Source organism: Mytilus californianus, unplaced genomic scaffold (genome assembly GCF_021869535.1).
Source record: "Mytilus californianus isolate M0D057914Y unplaced genomic scaffold, xbMytCali1.0.p SCAF_19, whole genome shotgun sequence".
Taxonomy (NCBI): Eukaryota; Metazoa; Mollusca; class Bivalvia; order Mytilida; family Mytilidae; genus Mytilus; species Mytilus californianus.
Genome location: NW_026262667.1, coordinates 10,454,015 through 10,479,650, shown reverse-complemented (window position 1 = coordinate 10,479,650; position 25,636 = coordinate 10,454,015). Strand labels below are relative to the sequence as shown.

The 25,636-nt window shown below is 31.1% G+C and overlaps 1 protein-coding gene across 4 annotated transcripts in view; it reads right to left on the bottom strand.

The window, feature by feature from the left end:
• The window catches only part of LOC127727252 (tyrosine-protein phosphatase Lar-like), a 151,786-nt gene that overhangs the window by 71,520 nt on the left and 54,630 nt on the right, over window positions 1–25,636 (bottom strand). For 2 of the 4 annotated variants that reach the window (XM_052234738.1, XM_052234739.1), the window contains 5 exons: window positions 20,132–20,437; window positions 13,837–13,866; window positions 12,560–12,751; window positions 11,128–11,238; window positions 39–308 (listed from right to left, as the gene is read on the bottom strand). In XM_052234738.1, the coding sequence (XP_052090698.1) occupies window positions 39–308; window positions 11,128–11,238; window positions 12,560–12,751; window positions 13,837–13,866; window positions 20,132–20,437 (909 nt within the window). Of the gene's footprint in view, window positions 1–38; window positions 309–11,127; window positions 11,239–12,559; window positions 12,752–13,836; window positions 13,867–15,610; window positions 15,626–20,131; window positions 20,438–25,636 lie in introns of all 4 variants that reach the window. The other 2 variants (XM_052234741.1, XM_052234742.1) reach the window with 2 other exon arrangements.

The window sequence follows — 25,636 nt, the reverse complement described above, 5'->3', positions numbered from 1 at the left end:
ACATGTGTAGTTCTTGCTCTCTGTAACAAAAGCCTCACCTTTAACTTTGACTTGTACAACATGTTCAATATTTCCAAGTTCAGACGAAGCAACACATGTGTAGTTCTTGCTCTCTGTGATGTTTATCAGTACCAATGTATTGGATCCTATGCGCTCCTCATCTTCTGGGGTTAACTCTATTGGTCCAGCACGGAACTTGACCTTTGGCATTGGTGACCCCACAGCAACACAGGTCAGGTTAACATTTGTGTAGGGATTGATCTCTACATTCTTTGGTGGCAGGGTGAAATGAGGAGGTACTCTTCTCACTATAAAAACAAAAGGATAGTATATTTTATTGTACAGTGTCAGACTTTAAAAATATCCTTTTATTACCATACCATTTTACATACTGAATTCTTTATTTTTGTGGATACTAATTTATTGGTGGATTGAACAAATTTTGTATTTTCGTTGATATTTGTTCTTGTTGTTTACAATATTTGTTTTTTTCGTTGCACATTTAAACTTGTGTATGACCTTTGTCCATAAAATACACAAAAAAGTGTATCCCACGAATAATACTGAATCAACAGTACAAAGATCTGTAATTTTCCTTTACTTGTCTCCAGCTTTTCTGACTACTTTGTGTACGTAAAATAGATGGCAGAATAAACTTAAATATGAGCAAAGTATTCCTCACTATGAACAAAAGTTTAAAATATTATGCTAAAGGAGTAGGTCCGTTAAGGGCCTATTTTGGCCTCAAACTTCAAGTTCATCTGATGAAAGATTTTGGACACTTTTTAAACACTTATGTGTCTACTTCAGTCGATTCAATTAGTTTATGTGAAAGATTTGAACTTATTTAGTCATTAAAGACGATCAAATTCAAGTTTAAGTATGAAAAATCTAGCAAATATGCCATAATCTGTCACTTTTCGGATGGTTTTTGTCAAAAATGAAAGTGGCCGAATCCGTGTTCACTCACAACCTTTATATATGTTATGTATTATCATCAAATACAACTTACATTTAAATATCAAGAATGAACACAAATGCGGCCACTTCCATTTAAGACGGAAACCATCTAAAATTTAACTCAAATGCTAAAATTGTGAAGGTTTCAGTAATTTAGCTTGACTTTATGATGCTAGTACCCGATACATGTGCATTGTATTGTCAAAAACAGCCCATATTTATGTAACAGAAGTATTCTACTTTCCAATAAATAGCTAAAAGTTTAAATTTTAACACTTTTGTAAAACTGCTATATTTTGGGGCCAAAAAGGGGTCTTACTGGACCTACTCCTTTTCTACTATTGAAAAAAACCTTGGCTTCTTATCATTTACAGAATAATTTTAACATCACAAAATATATGAAAGACATGGTATGTATTGTTATAACGAGTCAATAATCATTTCAATGGGTTCAAATTATAACTGATATTACAAACTGTAGGAGCAGCTTATTAACTATGACTTATAAAAATCTATATTTACTATCAATCATAATATTGTCTTCAAATTAACATACTAGATACTTTTTCATTTTACTTCATGCTGAGGTTAAATTGGAAATATATTGAGGTCCTAAGACTGGGTGTTAGCATTGAGAATTTATTAATAGTGGATATTTTATTAACTTTTTGACATGAGTATAAGTTTTCTTAAGTACAATACCACCTATCTTTTTATATCTTATTTTTTTCAACCTTCCCGAGCTATAAAACTAAATGAATCAATGTACTGTCAGATAGTATCTAGTACATCCTTTGGATACGATTTTACAGACTCTCTACATCAAAATTATATGATAAGACTAGAAAAATATATACATCTCAAGAGAGATATATAGATGGAAACACACTGATATAATGGATGGCTTCTTTGCCAAAAAATTATAACTGAAGTGATAAGGCAAAATTACCTTAACATGAAATGATGGGCATGTTCAGTTATAAAAAAATGTGTTTCTCTCTTATTTCTTCCTAAATGTATTCATAAGATTTATTTGCTCTTTTTGAATTTTTAACATATAACACCTAATTACTCACAATGGAACTACTAACAGGTACATGGAAATGAGGCCTGATTGACTATTCGGTATTTGATATAAGTCATATAAAACAAGAATGTGTCCATAGTACATGGATGCCCAACTCGCACTATCATTTTCTATGTTCAGTGGACCATGAAATTGTGTCAAAACTCTAATTTGGCATTAAAATTAGAAAGATCATATCATAGGGAACATGTATACTAAGTTGGAGCATAAAAAATGTGCATCAAGAAATGCTACTCTTCTTAATTCTTTTAAAACCAAATAAGGTTAATGCTTTCAATTGACTTTAACAATGAAAGTTTGTTGACATTTATAGATATTCTAGACTGGTTGTCAAAGGGAGATAATTCTAGACAACAATAATCATTTGGATCAATAGAAAAATGGATATAAATCAGTACATTGTTTAATATATTTGATTATACTGTGTGAATGTGCAATTTGTTGTTTAATATATTTGATTATACTGTGTGAATATGCAATTTGTTAATATGTAGTGGTTGGTATTAATTTACCTTCTATCAATATTTTATAAAACTTAATGTGGAGGACAACATTTTATTCAAATTATTGTTAGCTTTTTGAATGTTCATACTAAAGTTAGATTTGACAGCTGAATTCTTTCCTCCTCAACCGTTTACTGTTTTCTAATCAATGTCATTTTTTACCAGAAGGCTTTCAACATATAACAGTTTCTGACAAAAAACTTCAAAATGTCAAAAAAATGTGTGTCACTGATGTGAGACAGAATTTGATGTTCTGATCATTGTTAAAATTGATATATCTGATATTTGTGGATTTGTAAAAGATTTAGACAGCTGCCAAACAAACTTGATATGACTAAAAAAAGTTCTTCTTGATTACATGCTTGATAAAAACATACTGTGAAAATTTGTCTAATTACCAAATGTCAGGACAAGATTGAAGTAACATAAATGCTCCTCATTATATTTTTACATAAAAAAAATCAGATTTTAGTGTACTATCAACTTACAGGTCTATATCCTTTATTTTTTTCGATAACTGGGTTACCAGATATCTTATCAAGATTATCTGGCTACTGTCAATGTTAGTGGTCTAATTACAGTTTCAAATCAAAAACACAAGAGTTTTGTTTAAATAGATGTGTTTTTCCCTGGGTTGAAAACTGTGGGAGGAGTTCATTACACAAAATAGGTACTGTATTCTGTAAATTCTAAAATATGAGTTCCAAAGTCTGGATAAAAAAATGGGTAAAAAAACCCCAATTCAATTATAATAACAGGTGCACAACTTCAACATGTGTGCAATCTTTGTGCAAAGTTTTATTGATCTTGGTTTAAAACGGTAGAAGTTTCACAAATAAGTACTGTCTGATGTTAATTTTGATGAAAAAGGAGTACATTCCTAATCTGGAAAAAATGAGTAATATATTTTAAACAATTTTATAAAAGCAGGTGCACAGCTTCAACCTATGTACCATCTTTCTGTGAGGTTTCAGGGATCTGGGTTGAAAACAGTAAAAGTTGATTATACAAAAATTCGTAAGGGGTTTTGGCGGAACCCAGTGTCTCGCCTACCATTGCTGCTGTCAGTGTAAAAGTGTAATATTGACTTTTATCAGTAAAATACAGAAATTTAAAAAAAAAAAGATTAAATTTTCTTTAGATGCTGTTTCTTATTATTGAAGACTAGCTTCTGTCCAAGTTTCATAACAATCGATGAAGGTTTACAAATTTATCATGTCAAAAAAATTTAATCCCTGTAAATGTTAACTGTCAAAAACTAAGTCTATCTATCAGAAAAAAAACTGAAATTGAAAAGAATATATTTTCAAAAGTTTGCTTCAGACAATATCTCTTAATCATAAAAAAGGTTCTGCCAAAGTTTCATAAAATTCTATGAAGCTTTGACAAAGTAATTGACTTGTAACAAACTTTAATCCCAGACTGTATCAACTTGGCAACTATAAAAATAAACAGCTGCGCATGATACCTTTTTCAAAGAATAAAGTTCAATAACTTCTCAATGTCATATCAGAAATTTATGAAAAACTAAAAGGAGGTTATCTTAATAGATATAAACCAGTCACCAAAGTTTCATGAAAACTGCTCAAAGCACTTTAAAGATAATGTTCGAAAACTGGAAAATCTCCCCTTTTTTATGAATAAAATCCCATAACTCGGAAACGTAAAATCTAAAATTTATAAAAATCGAAAAGGTAGCTTATCTCAATAGATATAAACAATTCACCAAAGTTTCATGAAAACTGCTCAAAGCATTTATGAGATATTGTCAGAAAACAGGAAAATCCCCCTTTTTTTAATGAATAAAACCCTACAACTCGGAAACATAAAATCTAAAATTTATAAAAATCGAAAGGGAGCTAATGACAATAGATATAAACAATTGACAAAAGTTTCTTGCAAATTGGTGAAAGTGTTTTTGAGCTATTGTCCGAAAACTGGAAAATCCCCCTTTTTTAATGAATAAAACCCCATAACTCGGAAACATAAAATCTAAAATTTATAAAAAACGTCAATAGATATAAACAATTCACCAAAGTTTCATGCAAATTGGTTAAAGCATTTTTGAGTTATTGTCCGACAAGTTGACGAGGGACAGACGGACAACGGTATACCATAATACGTCCCGTAAACGGGCATATAAAAACTAAGTCCATTTATCAGTAATATACAGGAAAATGAAAATAAGTATTTTCCAAATTTTGTTCTGGATACTCTATTTTGGTCATTATAAAGCTTCTGTCCAAATTTCATAAAATTCCTTGATGGTTTGACAAAGTTATTGATGACCGAAAAACTTCAACCTCAGACTGAATCTGAAACTTTATTTGTAAAAAAAACTAAGTCCATTTATCAGTAAAATACGAAAAAACAAAATTAAATATTTTCAAAATTTTGCTCTGGATACTGTATTTTGGTCATAAACAAGCTTCTGTCCAAATTTCCTAATATTCCATGAAGGTTTGACAAAGTTATTAATGTATAAAAAAAACTTTAGCCACAGACTGAACCTAAATGTTGACGCCGTTGCCGAAGGAATCTAGGACCGCTATGTCTCGCTTTCACGACATCAATGTTGCAGGCTCGTCAAAAAAGGTAGTGTTTGTTATAAATTTTGCTGAAAAATGATGTAGTTTCCAAATATAAAAAAAAGTAGTAATTTCCTAAAACAATTACAGGTGCACAACTTAAACATGTGTGCAATATGTCTAAAGTTGAATACACAACTTAAACATGTGTGCAATCTGTCTGAATTTGAATACACAACTTAACATGTGTGCAATCTGTCTGAAGTTGAATACACAACTTAAACATGTGTGCAATCTGTCTGAATTTGAATACACAACTTAAACACGTGTGCAATCTGTCTGGAGTTTCTGGTCTATATACCAGCTTTGATAAGTGTTTGGTATTACTATAAATTTTAGCTTCGTACTATGAACATCAAAATTATTTATTTTGTAATAATATTTCCTTTCTCTATTGGTACTGTACACGTATACCTCACAACAAAATTATTTTCATTTACCTGTGTTTAAAGTTATTGCAAATGGCTGATATTTTTGTTCGAGCATATTGTTTTTCTTTAATTGTTTAACATTTCTTACTGATATAACATGTTACTTTTATTATTCTTCCCTTAGTTTATTTATTTTGTATTTACATTGTATCATTGGTCAAATTTATTTGTTCAGTGTATGTTCAATGGTGTTAATATGTCCTTTGATTGAGTTAAGCTATTTCAGTTGATATTTTATATTGTGTCTTTCTATGTTGTGATGTTACACTATTGTTTCAGAAAAAGGGTGAAGGTTTGGTACCATTAAAACGTTTAAACCCGCTGCATTTGTTTGCACCTGTCCTAAGTCATGAATCTGATGTTCAGTAGTTGTCGTTTGTTGATGTGGTTCTTAAGTGTTTCTCGTTTCTCGTTTTTTATATAGATTAGACCGTTGGTTTTTCCCGTTTGAATGGTTTTACACTAGTAATTTTTGGGGCCCTTTATAGCTTACTGTTCGGTGTGAGCCAAGGCTCCGTGTTGAAGACCGTACTGTGACCTATAATGGTTTACTTTTATAAATTTTGACTTGGATGGAGAGTTGTCTCATTGGCACTCATACCACATCTTCTTATATCTATTGAATACACAACTTAAACATGTGTGCTATCTGTCTGAAGTTGAATACACAAAATTAGTTCTGTCTTTTGTAAACTTTGTCAAACCCTACTGTCAAATTGCTTCGCCGGATGCAGCTGGATACGACCGCAGAGGTCCAACCCTGAACAGTTGGGGCAAAAATGGACACAATATTCGCGCTTGATACAGGTCTGAATTTGGATTGCAATTAAATATTTGACACATAATAGGTTTCTGACACAGAATAACTGTAGTCAAAGAACTTAGAATTGGTTATATGATTTGAATTTATATTCAATTTTTTGCTTTTGTGCAATACACTGTGCCGGTGCGAATTGACCCCCCCCCCCCCCCCCCCCCCAAAAAAAAAATAAGTGAAGAAATTTTGTTTAATTTCTGAAATCCAACACATTGTATAACATTGTACAATTTCGTTTTTGGATTACCTCCCTTACACTGCTTTTAAATTGTCCATTAACCAGGAAACCCTTGTTTTTCCCCTTTTTTGCCCCTAATTCCTAAACGGTTTGAGCCATAACCCCCCGAAGCAAATCCTAACCATCCCTTTGTGGTATGGAAACTTGTGGTATAATTTCAGAGAGATCCATACACTTGAACACAAGTTATTCCCTGGAAGTTACAAAAATGCTTATTTTTGGCCCCTAATTCCTTAACTGTTGGTACCATAACCCCCAACCTTCCTTTTGTGGTATTGAACCTTGTGTTAAAATTTCATAGAGATCCATTAACTTAATCTAAAGTTATTGTGTGAAAACCAATGTGTCTTCTGACGACGACGACGCCAACGTCATACCAATAAACGACCGCAAAAACGTATAAAAAAAGCCCTTGATAACAGTCTATAGTAGTGTAAATGGAATAAGGCAAAATGACAACATAAACAGAATATTTAGGATGTGATTTGCTATGAAAATCACCCAATATAAAGTACTTTAATTTGGTTGACTCAGTTTTGTTGAAACAAGGGAAGTAGTATACTTTTACTTTGAAAAAGCAAACTCACAGAGGCTTTTTATTAAGACATTTTATATAATTTGGAACATCAATAGTTCATGTGCAATTTTCAATCACGTTTTCCTTAACAAAAAGTACATATCTAGTTACTTCCACACTGGTAGGTTTAACAGGTTATCAAAAATCAGTCAGTTACACCTGTCTACTAACGAAGATATAAGACATCAAAGACAAATTAACAACAGGTGTGCACTTGTAAATCAAAATCACTATTTTTAATCAATTTTTATCAAGGTGGAATAATATTAATTTATTTATGGTTAGCCTATCATGTACACAAGATTTGTTTTTTTTCAAGGTTTGTTTTGAATGAATTGAAAATGAGACAATTAGTTGTGATAATGATATTCATACAGGGTATCTATGCCAAGCTAGACTGTTCTGACTTTTTTCTGAGATTAGTTTCTGTGTTTGTGGGTCATCATTTAAGTTTAAGCAAAGTTTGGTTTCACATTTGTTTCAATGTGAACCTATGGCATTATTGACAACAGCTGATTATGTAACAATCATTTTATAAAAAGTTTGATATTGATGTTGGGAACATTTTTTTCATTCTAATGTTCATATAAGAGATAAACAAGTTCTATTTGTCTTATTTAGTTTCTTTGAGACAGAAAAGGGACACAGAACAATGCAATATTTCACATGGTGCTATAGGTCAAATATTTTAACATTTTAAAAAAGTTTCAATTTAAAAGATAACTTTGGATAAGAAGTAAGCAATGTAAACATGAAGACAGACATATATCAGTTCATGGGGGGTCTTTCATCTTATCAATATTTAGTTTAAAATACTTCATTGAAAGAAATTTCAATCTTCAAACTTATGAAAAAAGTTAACTTTCCTATCAATCTAAATAAATAGGAACATTGTTGAAATGTTCCACCCTTACTATATCAAAGTTTTATCTTTCCATCATTTTTCTATTTTCATAATGGCTTTCAAAGCTGTACAACTTCAATATTACACTTTCCTACAACATTCACTCGTTTATGATTTAAAATGTCTTGGTGAAAACTAATTAAAGCATTTTTCTAGGTTTGTTTATTATAATATGTTTTTTTATGGAACTTTGATCTCAAACAGGTTATGGAAGAAAAACATACTGGGAAGACAAAACAAAGTTACCAAAAAACAGGAAAAAGTTGGGTTTTTTTGTGATGTTTTACAGGTTCAAAACTGCTCCCAGTCATTTGCAACAAGACTTAGATACAGTGGCGGATCCAGAACTTTTCATAAAGGGGGCCAGCTGACTGACCTAAGAGGGGCCGCTCCAGTCATGCTTCAGTGATTCCCTATATAATCAACCAAATTTTTCTCTCGAAAGGGAGGGCCCAGGCCCCCCAGGGTCCCCCCTGGATCCGCCTATGTAGATAGAATGGAGTTGTAAGTTCTTTTTCCTATTGAGAAAACCTTGACAAAAAGGGAAGGGATGGACATACAGTGTCTGATTGAACAGATCGATTCTCTCCTTTCTATGATAATTAGGGACTTCCCCTTTCTATCTCCATTATGTTACAAGATAATAGCCTTGTGCACATCTATCCAATGTTGTTATACCTTAAGCAGGATTACAAATGTAGGTAAAAACCTTCATCTTGTTTTCAAGTGTTTTAGTTGGACTATTCTTGACCTTATTGCTTTTTGTGAATCTGCTACACTCAACCTGAGAATTTGTGACACTTGAAATATTGTCTTTATACAACAATCACTATTCCTTTATGGCAACAAAATTTGGCATGTTCAATAATGGCGAACTCGTTAAAAAGTAAATGTTGGATTTCTTGTTTGAATTGTTTTAAATTTTGTCACCCTGGGGCCTTATATAGCTTTACTATACAGTATAGGTTTTGCTCATTGTTGAAGGCTGTACAGTCACTACTTTAATCTCTGGTGGATAGTTGTCTAATTGGCAATCATATATACCTCATCACCTTATTCTTGTATGGACAAAAAATGTATAAAAATCATGCATATGGCCTTTGTTAGTCTTGTATGTTTTTTAATTTTAGTTCATTTATATGTTTTGGAGTTTAGTGTGACGTCCATTTTCACTGAACTAGCACACAATTTTATTTAGGGGCCAGCTGAGGACCACCTCCGGGTGCTGGATTTTCTCGCTGCATTCGGCTGTTGTCTGCTCTTTGACATATTCCCCATTTCCATTCTCAATTTTATATTGAAGTTTTAACTTTAATGTTCCAATATAAGTTATGATGAATTAAAATTCCTTTCAACATCGACTAGCTGATAGAATGTGTCAGCAAATTCTTACTAATTCTCAAGTCAGAGTTCACAAAAAACTGTTTAAGTAATAGTCATTAATTATGTTTATGAATGTTTTACCAATTACACAGTCAGTTAACTTAAATACAAGGCAATGTTTACATTTTCCTTCAAAGAAGATTTAACACATGACCAAATCTACAGTTCCATGTAATGCAGAGACATGATGAAACATATTCTGTGAAAATATATAAAGAGACTTGTTCTTTATAACATATGTTTTATTAATTTGAAGAAATGTGTTTTTATCCATCAAATATCAAGTTAAATCAACATTAAAAGTCTTGGTAATTAGATCTTTAAGTTTTAACATTTAGTGTCATAAATATTGTTTGTATTAAAACCTGAGAAAATATAATGAAACAGAAGGTAATATATTCAATGTAATAATTTTGCATCAGACTCCATCAAATCTAGAGTTCTTCAGAATATTTCATTATATTGTTATTTTGACTTTTACATAATATAGTGAGAAATTGTTTAACCAGGAAGTAATATACTTAGTTATGTTTACTAGACTGTTTTGCTCCTAAATTGATTGAAAAATTGATGAATGGCATTAAATGCCACTTTCAGCACTCTTGGATACATCATGGCAGTCTAAATAAACATCTATACGTATAATAACGAAACAGGCAAAACAAAAAATTATATTTATTTATCTTTAACTACTCATTACACAATTAAAACCCAAATATCAGCTTATTATTTTCTAAACTGATCAAAATGGAGAAGAAAAATGTACTTTTAATGATTCTTTCACTTTCTAAGTCAAATGTAAATAATTTGGCCCAGATTAGGTCAACCAAAATAAAACTAAAACTGGAACAATATTCCCAGTATATATATTACAAATAATAAAACAAATATAAAACTCTAAATTTACATAGAGATGTTAAAAATTTTCATTTTCTATGCTTTACCCTTAGCTATGACAGCAATGATATTTAGTTTGAAGTAAAACTAGGAACAAATTTGAACCTAAACACCCTATGGATCATTATTATTATATTTGCCTTCACATGGCCAAGTGAGTGTAGAGATTTATAAAAAGTCATGGAGGACCAAAATGACAGGTTAAAGTGATGTCAAGAGCTCAAACTGACAAGTTGCAACTCAAATTTTTTTTCTTCAAATAGTTGTCTAATTACAATAAGTGTACAATTCAAAGTTAAGCATTCTGTTCCTCAATAAATGTTAATTATTAAAAGAACTGATAAAAATGAGATTCCTGGTAGACATATTGATTGAATTACAGGAAAAAACAGACAGCCTTTCTACATTGTGATCACTACATTGTAATTTTTATTCCAGATAAAGTTGAATTATCTCCCTTTGAATATAATACAACAATTTTTAAACTGAAAAAAGTGAAAAACACACCATTAACTAAGTATCAAGTTCATTTGCTACATCTAAAGCAGTGTTAAACATGTTTATCCACTATTGTCTTTTGCATATAGCAATGCAGGGAAAATTCTACACTACCCTCTGTGCCTGGGAAGGATACCTTACATTGCAGCACATTTGCAGAAAAATGTCATTGTGAAATGTATGCAGTTTGCATGGTAAAAAGAATGCCACACATATTATTATACATTTTTAAACAGTTACTTACCTTTCACATACAGCATCGCAGCAAATGAATAGGCTACCCCTTTACTGTTAGAAGCCACACATTCGTATCGACCATGATCAGATTCCATACTATTATGAATCTGTAGATACCCTGTAGAAATATTAAAGATTCTTATTACTAAGTGTGAATTCATCTATTTTCATGAATTAAGGAAAAAATGTTTTTTTGTGAATATTTAATGTCGTGGTTTTGACAAATTGTGCATTTAGCCGAACGCTTAAATCATTATCGAATTAGGATTAAACACATTTTTTCTAGAGGTTTGTGAGTCAGCTGCCTAGTTTACTCATCAATATCCTCTAGAAAAATGTGTATAATCCTAATTCAGTCAAACCTGCCTTAAAGGTCAGCTAGTTTCAGTGGTCACCGGCCCATATCAGTCACTTTCAGATCCGCCCAAACATTTTTTTGTCGTTTGTTTATGTGTTACATATTTGTTTTTCGTTCCTTTTTTGTACATAAATTAGGCCTTTAGTTTCTTGTTTGAATTGTTTTATTGTCATTTTGGGGCCTTTTACAGCTGACTGTGCGGTATGGGCTATGCTCATTGTTGAAGGCCGTACGGTGACCTATAGTTGTTAATTTCTGTGTCATTAGGTCTCTTGTGGAGAGTTGTCTCATTGGCAATCATACCACATCTTCTTTTTTATATTTTGACTATATAATTTAACTCTTTTCAGCCGTCACCTAATTTTCACACAAAATCGTCATTTCAACTTTTAACAATGGTGATTTTAATGTTTTTAACTACCAATATAAATATGACTTCTGATAGTATATATGTGTTCAGTATCAAAAAGTCAAAATAAAACAGAAACCTGTTTGCAATTGAGATCCCGCAATAGGTGAACTGGTGAATTCCTTATGTTCCACTCCTTTCAGTTTCCATTGACAACTTATTTCTCCAAGAATATTGACATATTTTGAATTTTTTCTTCAAATTTATAACCCTGGAATTTACCATTTTTATTTTACTGCTTGCAAGACCGATAACTCTACAGATTGAAAACACCTCAAATCTCTATTTCTGTGAGATATTATCCAAATTTGAAGCTTACAAAAATGGAATAAACTTCAGCTCAAGAGTTTTCGTTCATATGACATCAAGTTTTGCCATGACTTTACTGTTCAGGGTGTGTGTGTGTGTGTCAATTAGATCAGTGAGACCTACTAGATTTGATCACTACCTAGGTCAACTTAAGTTAATCTTGGATCACTGAGCTCTGCTGAACTTTATCTTTACCTAGGCCAACTTAAGTTAATCTTGGATCACTGAGCTCTGCTGAACTCTATCTTTACCTAGGTCAACTTAAGTTAATCTTGGATCAGTGAGCTCTGCTGAACTTTATCTTTACCTAGGTCAACTTAAATTAATCTTGGATCAGTGAGCTCTGCTGAACTTTATCTTTACCTGGGTCAACTTTTGTTAACCTTGGATCAGTTAGGTCTACAGGAATTTTATCTTTAAACCATTCTATTTGGATGGGTTCTTGATTATAGATTCCTGGAGCCTCAGCTTCACACTTCATGATTGCATTCCTTCCTTTCTCAATAGATTTAAGTTTAGGGTTAACTGTTATTCTTGGATAGCCTTGTGGTATATCTGGAATGGAAAGAATATTGTTTTTCTTTAATTGAGAATATCATTTTTCTCAATCCTAATTTCTCAAGAATCTAAATTTTCTTTGAACCAATTCATTATCATAAAGGAAAAAAATAATTCTTGTGATGTTATACAATTGTAGACAGTAATTCAATTGGTACATAATCTTCATGTTTCTTTTCGTTAGTCATATTGAATGAACTGTCAAGTCCAGATAGCAAACTAAGTCTCAATTCTTTATTATTTTATTTCGTTCAAACATGAAAACAGTACCTCTTCTGGTAAAAAATAATATCAATGTGAAAATCCAAATCCAAACAGCACTGGTTCTGCTAAGAAGAATCAGCAACCAGTCAAAAAATATTGAAGGAAAAAAGTAAGAAAAGAAAATAATCTTTTCAACTAGGAAATAAAAACAACAAGAGTTATCTATCTTTGGTCATTGAAAAACAAATTACAACATAAAATAGTATACGTAACAAAAGATTTGATGAGTAAAGAGAACCTACATTCAAAGATATTTCGAAAGCTTTATTTTTTTAAATTCAGAATCAGTAAATATATATAAATGTTCTAAAAACCATCAAGTCTTTTGCTATAAGAATTTTGAACAGGTAGATAATTTACATTACAAAGGAATATAAGCTAACTTCTTTTTTGCATTAAATTTTAACATCTATTGTAAAAGAAAGATGAGATTGTTCAGAGATAAATTTGATATTATCTTCAAATTATCTTCAACAGTTTTTCAGTATTAACTCACTCCAATTACAATATTAAACTTATGTTATCATAAATTTTGCATTAACTTAAAAGCAGAGCCAACAAAACTCACAATTGTACCACTCTCCTTTAAAATGTATCAAAATGTTTATCAAATCTATTTAAAAGGACTTGATGTAAGAAATATGAACTAAACAAATCTTTCACTATAATCTCATCTTTCTGTTTAGGTGTAAGGGGGATGGTCTGGTAACAATATCAACAATGCATGAAGCAATAATGTATTTCTCCTCTTGTTTACAACAAAATGGCTACAAATCGTAAGGAATTAGGATAGCACAGCTTTAAGCATGTATTTTTACCTTTATACATTTTTTTCCAGTTCGGGTTACCTGTAAATATTGCTGTATTAGTGTTGTTACTATTAAGGCCATATAAAATGTAATTTTGTTTCCTGCCTCCCTACCTATTCTAAAACATTTTATGGACAATTTTGGTTTAGCACTTTGAAAGTTCAGATATTTTTTTTATAAGAACTGTTCCAGTCCATAACGTTTTCCTATATAGTCTATGTAAAATACTTTAATAAGATTATTTTATCTACCTTCCTAACCTTTATTTTTCTGCCAGGAGGCAAGAAACAAACATATGTACTTAATGCTTAATTTAGTGTTGTAATACTATTAATATGGTGTTAGTTCTAATTAAGCATTCTAGGTTTCAAGGCAAGAGATGAGTCAATGCTAATACACCTTCATCCTAAATATTATTGATTTCTTACTGACCTAATCCCAAGCTTTAACAAATGTTAATGCAACTGACACTAGAAACAGCAAAAGACTCACTTTTGCAACAATATGACACTTTTGTCGAGAAGAGACAAAAAATAATTAAATTAAATTTGAATGGCGTGTTGGAATGAAACTACAAGGCCTCTCCTGCCTCAAATTATAGTTCTCTGTGGACTAGGTTTATCTAACTCTAGTTCTCTTCTGACTAGGTTTATCTAACTCATGATATGATGGATATTTTCATTCTGAAAAGTGAATCCTAACTTTGGAAACAAAAAATGTCGCCTTTCAACACTGTGACAACACATGACAGAATCTAAATATTATTAGCCATGTTTCCAGGGGGAATTAATCTCACTATAATCCTAGTCTCATCTGTCATAAACACTTTACGTGTACAGTTTTGAGTGATCACATTATATCAAGAAGAAATATTATGGAGTTATCTACCCTTCACCAAGTTAGTCAGGAAAATACAATCCATTTTCGTCCTAGACTACTTTTTATTTATCTACTCTTAAAAAGATGAACAAGAAAGGTAGCAATAATAAACTCCCGTTGTCCTGACGCCTAAATGTTAAACAAATTAATAATAATTACATCAATAAGTAACTTATAGTCAAGTGGCAAATTGTCTTGTCCTAAAAGTAAAGGGTGAAATACTCCCTCAGCATGTGTCTAGTATGAAAATGTTCTCAGCCCTGAACATGGTTGACAGACTACCCCTAGATGATAACATACATCTATCATAAGTAATGTGATATAAATTTGTTGTCATCACTTAACAGATATTTGGAGAAACCATATAAATCATACATAAATGAAGTATTAGATGTATAATGTAATTGTAATGGGTGCTAGAACATAGTTCAAATCAGCTTATCTCCAGTTTACCAGAAAAATGTTCTTCTAACTTAAAAAAATAATTTTAATTAACATAAGTTGCATCAGTTCTCTAAATGTCTAAAAATTACAAAATTTAACCTAGTTACATGTTGTAAAAAAGCAAACCTACTGCAAAAAAAATCTGAAATAACTGAAGGATTTTTAAAGACTTGTCATTTGTACTTTATTTGGACTTTGCAGTGTTTTGATTGGAGCCCTGCTGGTGAATCTTCTTAAGACAAACGTGCCTCTGGTGTACCAAATCATTAACCTAGTACCATATCTGTCAAGTTTGTAAGTGTAAAATGAAAGGTGAGATGAAGATGGTCATTGTTCACCAGACTGTTGGGTTAGTTAACATGGTATATCATCATTTGCAAGCATTTTTTTTAAGATTATGATTTTGCATTACAGTCTGAAGCATTACACCTTACACAAGTGATAATAACTGGCTCCTCACCTTTTTGTTGCCAACCTACAATGTTATACAGTAAAACAAATATAACAATGAAAGGGAGGCAACTCAAAAAACATCACAAAACCTCCAAAACATTTTCCAGAACTTGCAGCATATTAAAATAACTGAAGAATTTTTTATCCATTTTAGAAAAAACACTATTCATGATGAGATGGTTCTGCACTAACTTTTCAGGGTGTATTTCAGTAGTATTTACATAATACATTACTTTACATTTCAATTTGAAATGACCTTAATATTAATAAATTACATGTATTATCTTATTAACAATGCCATAAATGTTAAAATCCTAAATCAAATAAGAGTAGATGGGTACAGTGACTTTGGTGGCCATAAACTACTGGGGGTGTTGAGTAAGGTCAAGTAGCTTAACACTGAGTCAAAAATGTACAGTGACTTTGGAGGCTGTAAACTGCTGGGGGTGTTCAGCAAGGCTAAGTAGCTTATAAAAAATGTAGGTATCATTTTATTATTGTCAAAATATGACATTAACAGTTTATTGATTGAAGTACACCTCCTGCGATGGTTTAAACTCTGGGTAAAACACATCCTAGACAATCTTATGTCTCAAACCCATTCATAAATAAATACTTAAATAATTAAAGGTTTTTTAAATTCTTTGTTCAAAGATCGCTGATTCATGTGATAATTTCTAAAGCCAATCTCCAACATCTCAGTATTTGGAAACTTGTCAACTTTTCTTGAATGAATGAACTGCTGTGTAATCGTGATAATGACTTTATGTATTACAGGTGCTAATATCATCACAATATGATTGACAACCAAATGTCTTAAAAAGCCCCCTCCCCCTCTCCCAAAACACAAAAACGACTAAAAGAGTGCTCATTATCAGAAAGTTTTAAAATTAATTGTATTTTGTATTCAAGGTAAAATAAATTTTTTTCCACAATAATGTCACAATTAGTTTTGTTTTTGTTGTTGTTGTTGTTTTTTTTTTTTCTTTTTGGTGGGGGGGGGGGGGGGGGGGAGAGGTGTGGGGTATGTGTGTGTGTGTGCTTTAAATCTTTTAAATATTGCAAAATACCTATTTTGTGAATCCTTTCAATAAAAATAAACTATAATATGGATTAGACCGTTGGTTTTTCCGTTTGAATGGTTTTACACTAGTAATTTTTTGGGGCCCTTTATAGCTTACTGTTCGGTGTGAGCCAAGGCTCCGTGTTGAAGGCTGTACCTTGACCTATAATGGTTTACTTTTATAAATTGTAACTTGGATGGAGAGTTGTCTCACTGGCACTCATACCACATCTTCCTATATCTATATAATACAAATTTTGGTGAGTCCAATTAAAAGTTGTGGGATGAATACAGATATGGGACAAACATGGAAGATTTTTGCTAGTCATTGAAAAAATATGTGTCATAACAATTTGAGAAATCTATAAATTTTCAAGATATCTTGATATATAAGTCCACCTGCTACTATATTAAAATATTATGATTTTATAGATATAAATTTTTCCCTTAACTTATCAATCATTTACATTTTGACCACTTCTAAACCTTTTTTAAATTTTCTTTTAATAAGAAAAATAGCTGTTTACAGATGGTATGTCCTTATAGTTAGTGGAATGTGAACTTAATTTGGGTCTCTCCCAATAACATATCATGTTAAGGCACTGAATATGCAAATATGTCAATGAAATGGTATACCTTGAATAACAATGTCACCTGTCAATTTAAAAAAAATCATTGATTGTTATTCAGGTAAGACTAAACTATTGTACTCAATGTATAACATAGGCTAGCGTTAGGATATCAATCAAGGGAAACAATTCACACAACAACAGTAAAACCTAGCAGCTTCCAACGTCCTATAAAAAAGCTTTAAGAAATAATCATAAAAGTCCTTGGCTTTACCCCTGTGTGCTTTCATATCACTGCAGTCAGTTTTTCAAACATATTTATTCATTTTGCTAACCTGAACAACCTTAAAAAACACATTTACTTCCCTAATAATTGCATGGACAAATAAGGAGCAGTTTTGTGCCCCCTCCCTTCTTTAAAGTAGAAAATTTGTGATTTTTTCCTTCATAAATTTTTCTAATTTGTTACTACTGCAGAGTGTACCAAAAGCCATAGCATTTCCAAATTTGTTTTGAGACAATTTGGTAGCACTTTATAAGCTGGCATAATTTTTGCATGATTTAAGTCTTAATAAAGAGACAGATCAGACGGATGATTCAACTTGACATGGAATGCTGTTTGATTTAATTTCAATATTAGCTGTATAAATTTTATTAAATGACTAAATTTTATTTTTTTCAAAGAAACCTGTGAACATTCTACAGACAATGTCACCAGAAATCCTCGACAAATTTTAAATTTCAATTACTCTGACAAAGAAACCAGCTCAGATGTCAATATCCAAAACCAATTTCACCAAAACCTCCAAAATATTCATGAAAGGAAGTAAAAACAATTTTAGAAAGCTCAATTCTATTTCCATGGCAACATTTGTTCTTGCATAAAATCAATATGAATCATCTTCCCCGTAATACGCTACATAAAGCATATTTTGTGTGAAACGTCTGCATCCTTAAAGACAGGGCGAATGACGAGGATTCATGATATTGCCAAATCGTAAAGGATATCGTCATCAGTTAATCCCTCCTAAAGACATTCCATCACAAAAACGGAAATCTAATTTCCAAGAAACATGCCTAACTTTCTAAATGAAGACAATTATTACAGGAAGTTCTCCAAATACTGTCATGTATAAGATGATAATCAAGATAGGGCATTAAATCAGCAAAATGTTTTTCATTCTTTAGAATTTTATGTAATATCTAAAAGTGGTCCTAGGATAGTCTAAAATGCTATAGACAAAATGTCAGAGATGCACTGTTAAGGATGAGACAAAAGTTTTCTATAAATGTATTGTTCTAAGCCTTTGAATCAATAATTAGTTGAGTCTAATCAATTTCAGTTGGATTTTAGATGGAATTTACAGAAAAACCGACCACTAAATTACACATTTGTATTGGAATAAGAATGTCTTAAGTCTATTTGTATAAGAATTTGAATGTCTTAAGACTGCATGTATCTGACAACATAATTGTGATTCTACAAAAAAAAATAAAGTCTATTTTTACCCCGAAATTGTTGCCTTGTCAATAGAAATCCATTTTTATTCATTCTAATTACAATAAAAAGGATAAGGAATTTTCTACAACAAAACAAAGAAAAACCTCTGCATATGACAATTGTATGTGTCAGAGAGGCACAAAAAAAACTTTTTTCTTATTTGCTATAGAAAGACACAGATTATGTAAGATATATAACCCTATTAGGCAATGTGTTTTCGTCTTCTAAAATCAATAATATTTTATGAGAATATGATTTTTAATCGCACTCATTATAAACTGAATTTACTATCAAACATGTTTCAGATGAAAACAAGAAAGCATAAAAAATGTTGGGAAAATTATCAATTGAGGCTTCCCACAATTTTTCTGCTTGCCAAATAGGAGGTCTTTTTTTTTCTTTTCATTTGTTGCACTAATGTAGTTCAATAACTTGAAAATTTAACACAATTCACTGGTCTGAAACTCTAGAATGATAAAATTGCCCTAAATGTAAAGCATTGTCAATACGGCTGTAATTCTCTTCATTTACATAGCTCCTGATAGTTCATAATAAAGGCATTCAATACATAATTACCTCTCTCCTGCAGGTATACTATGTGAAATTAATACTTAAGTAGAGTGAAACAGTGCAGGAATATTGATTTACTATTTAAAATGATCAAATTGTATTTGTTTAACCTCAATTAACAGGTGCCCCTTAAACCTACAAGTAACCTTCATTGTTTTAAATATACCATCAAAATAAGAAGTATGAGTCAACGATTAATTGTATAATACATAACATTAAACATTGACAAGGCATGCACTAATGCAATTTTACTTTATAATTATACAATTCAAGAAATTTTATAATACTCAGAATCAATGAAATTGATGAAGATGTTAAATACTTTTATACACAAAAAGGTTTGGCTCAGTACTCTACTTTAAAAATGAAGTCAACTAGAGTGATCTGCTATTAAGTTCCAAGGGAGATAATTCTGTGATAACAAGTTCCATGGGAGATAACTATGTGATAACAAGTTCCAAGGGAGATAATTCTGTGACAACTAGATCCAGGGGAGATAATTCTGTGATAAGAATGTCATCACAAACTTGATCTGCAGCTTACCATTATGTAATAATAAACCAAAAATCAGCCCAAAATGCACATCTGTTAGATTTCAGGTTGACCAAAGGATAAGACAAAATGGGTTACCTTATATGTCACTAAAAAGCAGGGGCATAAAGATAGCTATAAACCATGGACAAACTAATGGAAATTGTGTACATTACCTCCAATCAATTAAGATACAGTTAAGTTAATAAACTAAAATATATCACTCATCTTGTGTTAATAATGTCTATATCATTTTATTTCCAGGAAAAGGAGATAATTTGCAGAGTTACCTACCTTTTTGGTCAACTGGGTATACGTGTAAAAATGCACTAGTTTGCACTTTACCACCATAATCATTTTCTGCCTCACAAGTAAATTTTCCTGAATCTCGCCTAGCCTTGACAGGTTCTATTCGGAGTACACTTCCATGTGGCATTGGTTTAATTTCATAGCGTTGTCTATTGACAGCTTTTATTCTTTTATTGTCTCTATACCATGTAAATTTTGGCATTGGACTTCCAGAGGCTTTACAAACAAAACTAATAGTCTGTTCCTCAGCTACGGACATGTTACGGAGAAATAATGTTATGGCTGATTGCACTGAAAAGACAGAAAAACAAAAACTCTTTAAATTTGGAACCTTTCAGTATAAAGACAGACAACTAACACAGTATACACACAACATTTATTTTCTTCATTTACATATAGTGTCTTGATAAATGAATAACTATAGAAAAAGAATGCACATATATATTTAGGAAAATAACCATGTCTTCATAAGTTTGTTCTTATATTCAGTTAATATGAATAAAAAAGATTAGGGATTTGTGTCAATTAGACAAAAACCATATACTGTGGATTCATTTATTTTCGTGGGTACCAATTTTCGTGGATTAAGGAAAACCTACATGTTCGTGGATATCTAATTTCGTGGTTTTTGACAATGTCTGCATACAAGCCTATAGTAAATTTGGCATTCGTTGAACATATAATTTCGTGGTTAACCTATAACCACGAAACCCACGAAAATTGGTATCCAACGAATAATAATGAATCCACAGTAGTATATATTCTTAAGTCCAACAATTTCAGCATACGCAAATTTGTAGCCAGATGGGACACTGAAAGAAAATTTATGTGGCTTAGGCCAAACTTCATTTAAGTTTTTTTCTGTTATAAAATGTCCTTGTTTCTTTCCCAGCTTTAAAAGTAAATGTCGATTAGTTACCTAGAACAAACCTTGATGAATCTTCCCAATTGTCATGAATAAACATCTTTATTTCAACTTTTACATGTTATGAATTAAGAGATGTGTTTTGAGTTTGTGTTGAATTTTTTAGCCTGTTTTTCTTTTCTTCATGTAGATAAATACATTCTTTATCTATATTCACATTACTACAAAAAGTTTTAATGACAAATCTACATTTAAACTTTGAAAGAAAACCATAAAATCTTTAACAAACATGACTCAAAAACATTTTAGTAAAAATTTAAAATTGTATACAACACTTACATGACTTATATTCAGAATTATTTGTTGGAACCAGAACTGACTTTTTCTAATAAAAAAACTAAGTAAAAATTAAGTAAAGTCAACTTTAATTATTTATATTCATTGATTTACTCATTTTTGTCTGTTTAATGTCCAGTGACAAATATTTTAAGCATATTCAAGACAAGAACTAATTAAAGAAACCAAATCAAATATAGGTCACCTCTGCACAGTAAATCATTGATCCACTGATTTACTTTAAGTGTCCAGTGGCAATTATTTCATGCATATTCACTACATGAATCATTGATATAAAAGATTGGAAATAATATGGACTGCCACTGGAAAAAAGGGTAGGCAATAATATGGACTGCAACTGGAAAAAAGGTATGTTGGGTATAGAGAAGGATTTTATTTTTTATTTAATTACAGCTACAATAATTCCAACAAATAATTCAAAATATAAGAATTACTATACAACAATAAATTTAAAATTCATATTTGTTAAAAATTCAAACAGGAAATGAAAGGAGTGACCTCCCCTTGCATCTTATTCATTACCGAACGTAATATTTTGAAAACAGTAAAATATTACGTTACAAAGAATTTTTAACCAAGTTAAAAGTTATTTCTTTTGATATCACTAAGCTGTGTATTATGAATGGTGTTCCTAAACTCATTTGTAGAGAGAGACCCATAAAGTAAAAAAAAAAAAAAAAAAATATACTAGATTATTGCAGGGTGGACATCAATATTTCTCTACATCAATTGATAGACGAACGTCTCCTTATTTTTAATTCCATGTATGATATTTCTAAACATTTATTTTCCAAAAGGATTAAAAATGATGTCATTACTGACCCTCCTATTTAAAATGACTTAATGTTATATATACAGGTCACCTTACCTTAGAAAATGTGATGTCAACTTAATTTTATCTGATTTTAATATTATTAAAGTTTGACAACCATGGCCAGACATTTTGTTATTATATTTATAACTTCATTCATTAAACCAATGAATATATAAACAAGATAATTATCTGGTTAAAAAAAATATAATAACAATCTGACATTTAATATTCTCTTGTAAATAAAGGCACTGAGAAATTTCATGCATAACATTATCTAAAGTTCAAAATAAAACATTTTAAAACTTTGAAAGAAATTCTGAATGAATAAGATTAAGGGAGGTTACTTCATTTTGGAAACACTTCCTGCTTGTCTTCATATCAATAGACAGGCATTACTTAAATGAAAATATATTGTTTCCAAAAGTGACAGTTTTGAAGCAGTATCTATTGAAACTAGAACATGTGAGACCAGAAAGAAAGTTTGTGCCTCATAAAACAAAACAGATTGTCCAGTAATTTTGTATAACTAGGCATGCATGCAGATTTTGTTGGGTATTTTGGACATTTTCTAGAGTATATTATGCTATCACTTAAATAATGCATGCCTACATTCGGTTTTTGAAATGGGACTTACAATTTATTAATTCAACATATCTGAAGAATGGGGAGATGCTTGCTGTAAAATCAATCAAAATACATTAAAACTTTATTGAAATTCATTAATTATAGAAAATTATAACAAAATCAAGCAAAATATTCATATTACACTCATTCATTCGGCTCAGTAATTATTTTATTTTAGTATCAAATTATAGAGACACCTAGACAATGTCTTCACAAATTACTTAGTTTACTGGCCAGAAAATCAGACTTTCACAAAACTTCCTACATCTTGAAATTCTTCTTATTTACTAGTCCTTCTATATTATCAATGGACGGGGCCAACAGGCTTGTATTTTACCATGAAGACAACACCCAGAGACATCTAACCCAAACCCCAAAGAATGATTGTATCATTTTCCACTGATTTTTGTTATGTGATAATAAAAAATCATGTTTTAGTTGACAAAACTTATGAAAGTACATTTGTTTATGAAAAAGCACTGACCATTTATATATGTTAACCAAAACAAAACACAATTATTGATTGTATATAATTTACAGGCTGCAAGAATGAATGGATAAGGTCCAACAATTTTTGTGATAAATATATGAAGATTTTGTGATCATTGCCCAGTCAGGTAATTTAACCATCACAATACATGCTTTTGTACAATTTTAGTCTAACAATGGATATATTCAACTTTTCTTGATCAAAGAATAAAGGAAGGATAGATGTACCTGTTTATTTTTTCGGGCTTTTTTTTATATCTTGCGACTTTAAGACTATACATTTATTTTTGCAGATTCAATTGATTATTCTAATAAAAAATAATATATAACTCCCAGCATTTTGTTTTTGTCAATATAGTGGGTCTCCACTATGTGAATACATTATGTGGTGACTTTAAGGTGTGTAAGAATGTGTTATAAACAGAAACCTCAAAACTGGATACAAAGATATTACTTTAAAAGGTTAACAAAGGAAGATAGATGTACTTGATTTTTTGACAAGTTACTAGTACTTATAAAATTCTAAAATTAAGATTTAAGTGAAATTTAGATTTAAGTGATGCCTGTCTTTGGTCAGAATTTAACTTACTGAATATTTTATGACCATTATCAAAGAAATCTGAACCTGTCTTATCTGAAAAAGTTTTATGTATGTTCTAATAATTTTATAACTTGCTATACAGAAAATAATTTAACATATATCTTCGAATCTTAATTATATAAATGACCTCAATTTTCTAGGTCTCTTGCTTCCTGAATCTTCCTAAATGTAAGACTTTGTACGATGAACCCAAAGTTCAATTTTGTTTTTTTAACACCAGGGTACTTGGGTACAATGTTCACTACTGCATTTTTATTCTTGGATTATTTAATCATCCTATAATCCCCCTTTTATTTGGAGTTGCAATAAACAGATTAAGCAAAATCAAAGGTAGTATTCAGTCAGTTTAAGATACACTAAAAATTTATGATTTGTAGTATTATGTGTTCCAAAAAAAGTCTGTTTTTAATTACAAATGATATAGGGGTTTGGGCTTTGGGGTGAGATCATATGACTTTCACCTCAAAACAACATAAATTGTAAAGAAAATTTACAATAACCAAAACATTGTAGATCTCAGTGATTTTGTTTAAATAAACTGTTAACACAGAGATATGTCTCGCCATTTTGTAAATTTGATAATGCAAATGTTGAAATTAAAACAGCAATACTTTAACATGTTAGTTACGCAAATATTCAAAGTCAATGAACTATGACATGGCTGAACAGTCTCCATGGAAATGAGATGTGCCAATTCTAATACAACTGCATACCAAATACCATTGACTTATCATAAGTCGTTCCCTTTAAACAAACCTAAACACAAACATTAACTTGTAAACTTTGTAAACGTTTCAAAGTCAATGAAAAATGATAAGGGGGTGGGGCTATATAATCTCAATGGAAACGAGACTTGCAAATGCCAATAAATTTGCATACCAAATATCATTTACTTAACATTAGCGGTTCATCTTAAACTGATCTAATCACAAACTAATACATGTAAACTAAGCAAAAGTTTCAAAGTCAATAGACCATCACTGAAGGGGCGGGGACAAATATTCTCCATGGAAATGAAATGTGCAAATGCTTATACAACTGCAAACCAATTAACATTGGCCTACCACTAATGGTTCCCCTTGAACTGACCTAATCACAAACTAATACATGTAAACTAAGCAAAAGTTTCAAAGTCAATAGACCATGACTGAGGGGGCGGGGCCAAATAATCTCCATGGAAATGAGATATGCCAATGCTTATACAACTGCATACCAAAATATCAATGACCTACCACTAGTGCTTCCCCATGAACCGACGTAATCACAAACTAATACATGAAAACTAAGCAAAGTTTCAAAGTCAATAGACCATGACTGAGGGGGCAGGGCCAAATAATCTCCAAGGTAATGAGATGTGCCAATGCTAATACAACTGCATACCAAATCATTGACCTACCACTAGTGGTTCACCATAAACGAGTCCTAATCACAAACTCGTACATTGTTGACGCCGAAGCCGCTGATGCTGGAAACAGCATACCTATGTCTTGCTTTTTGAATCCGTCAAGGTGACCCAAAAATGAAAGAATTGAAAATTGACTTTTTCTGCCAATTATGGGCTTATTTAACATAATTAAACAACGGAATGGACATATCATGTTTACTTCTCCTGCAATTCCAAAATGAGCTTACAAGTGGGTGTGATGTATAGTATTTTATTTCAACACTCCTTTATTTAGTATAATGTATAGTCTTCTATTTCATCACACTTATATTTAGTCTATTCTCTAACAAACCTGA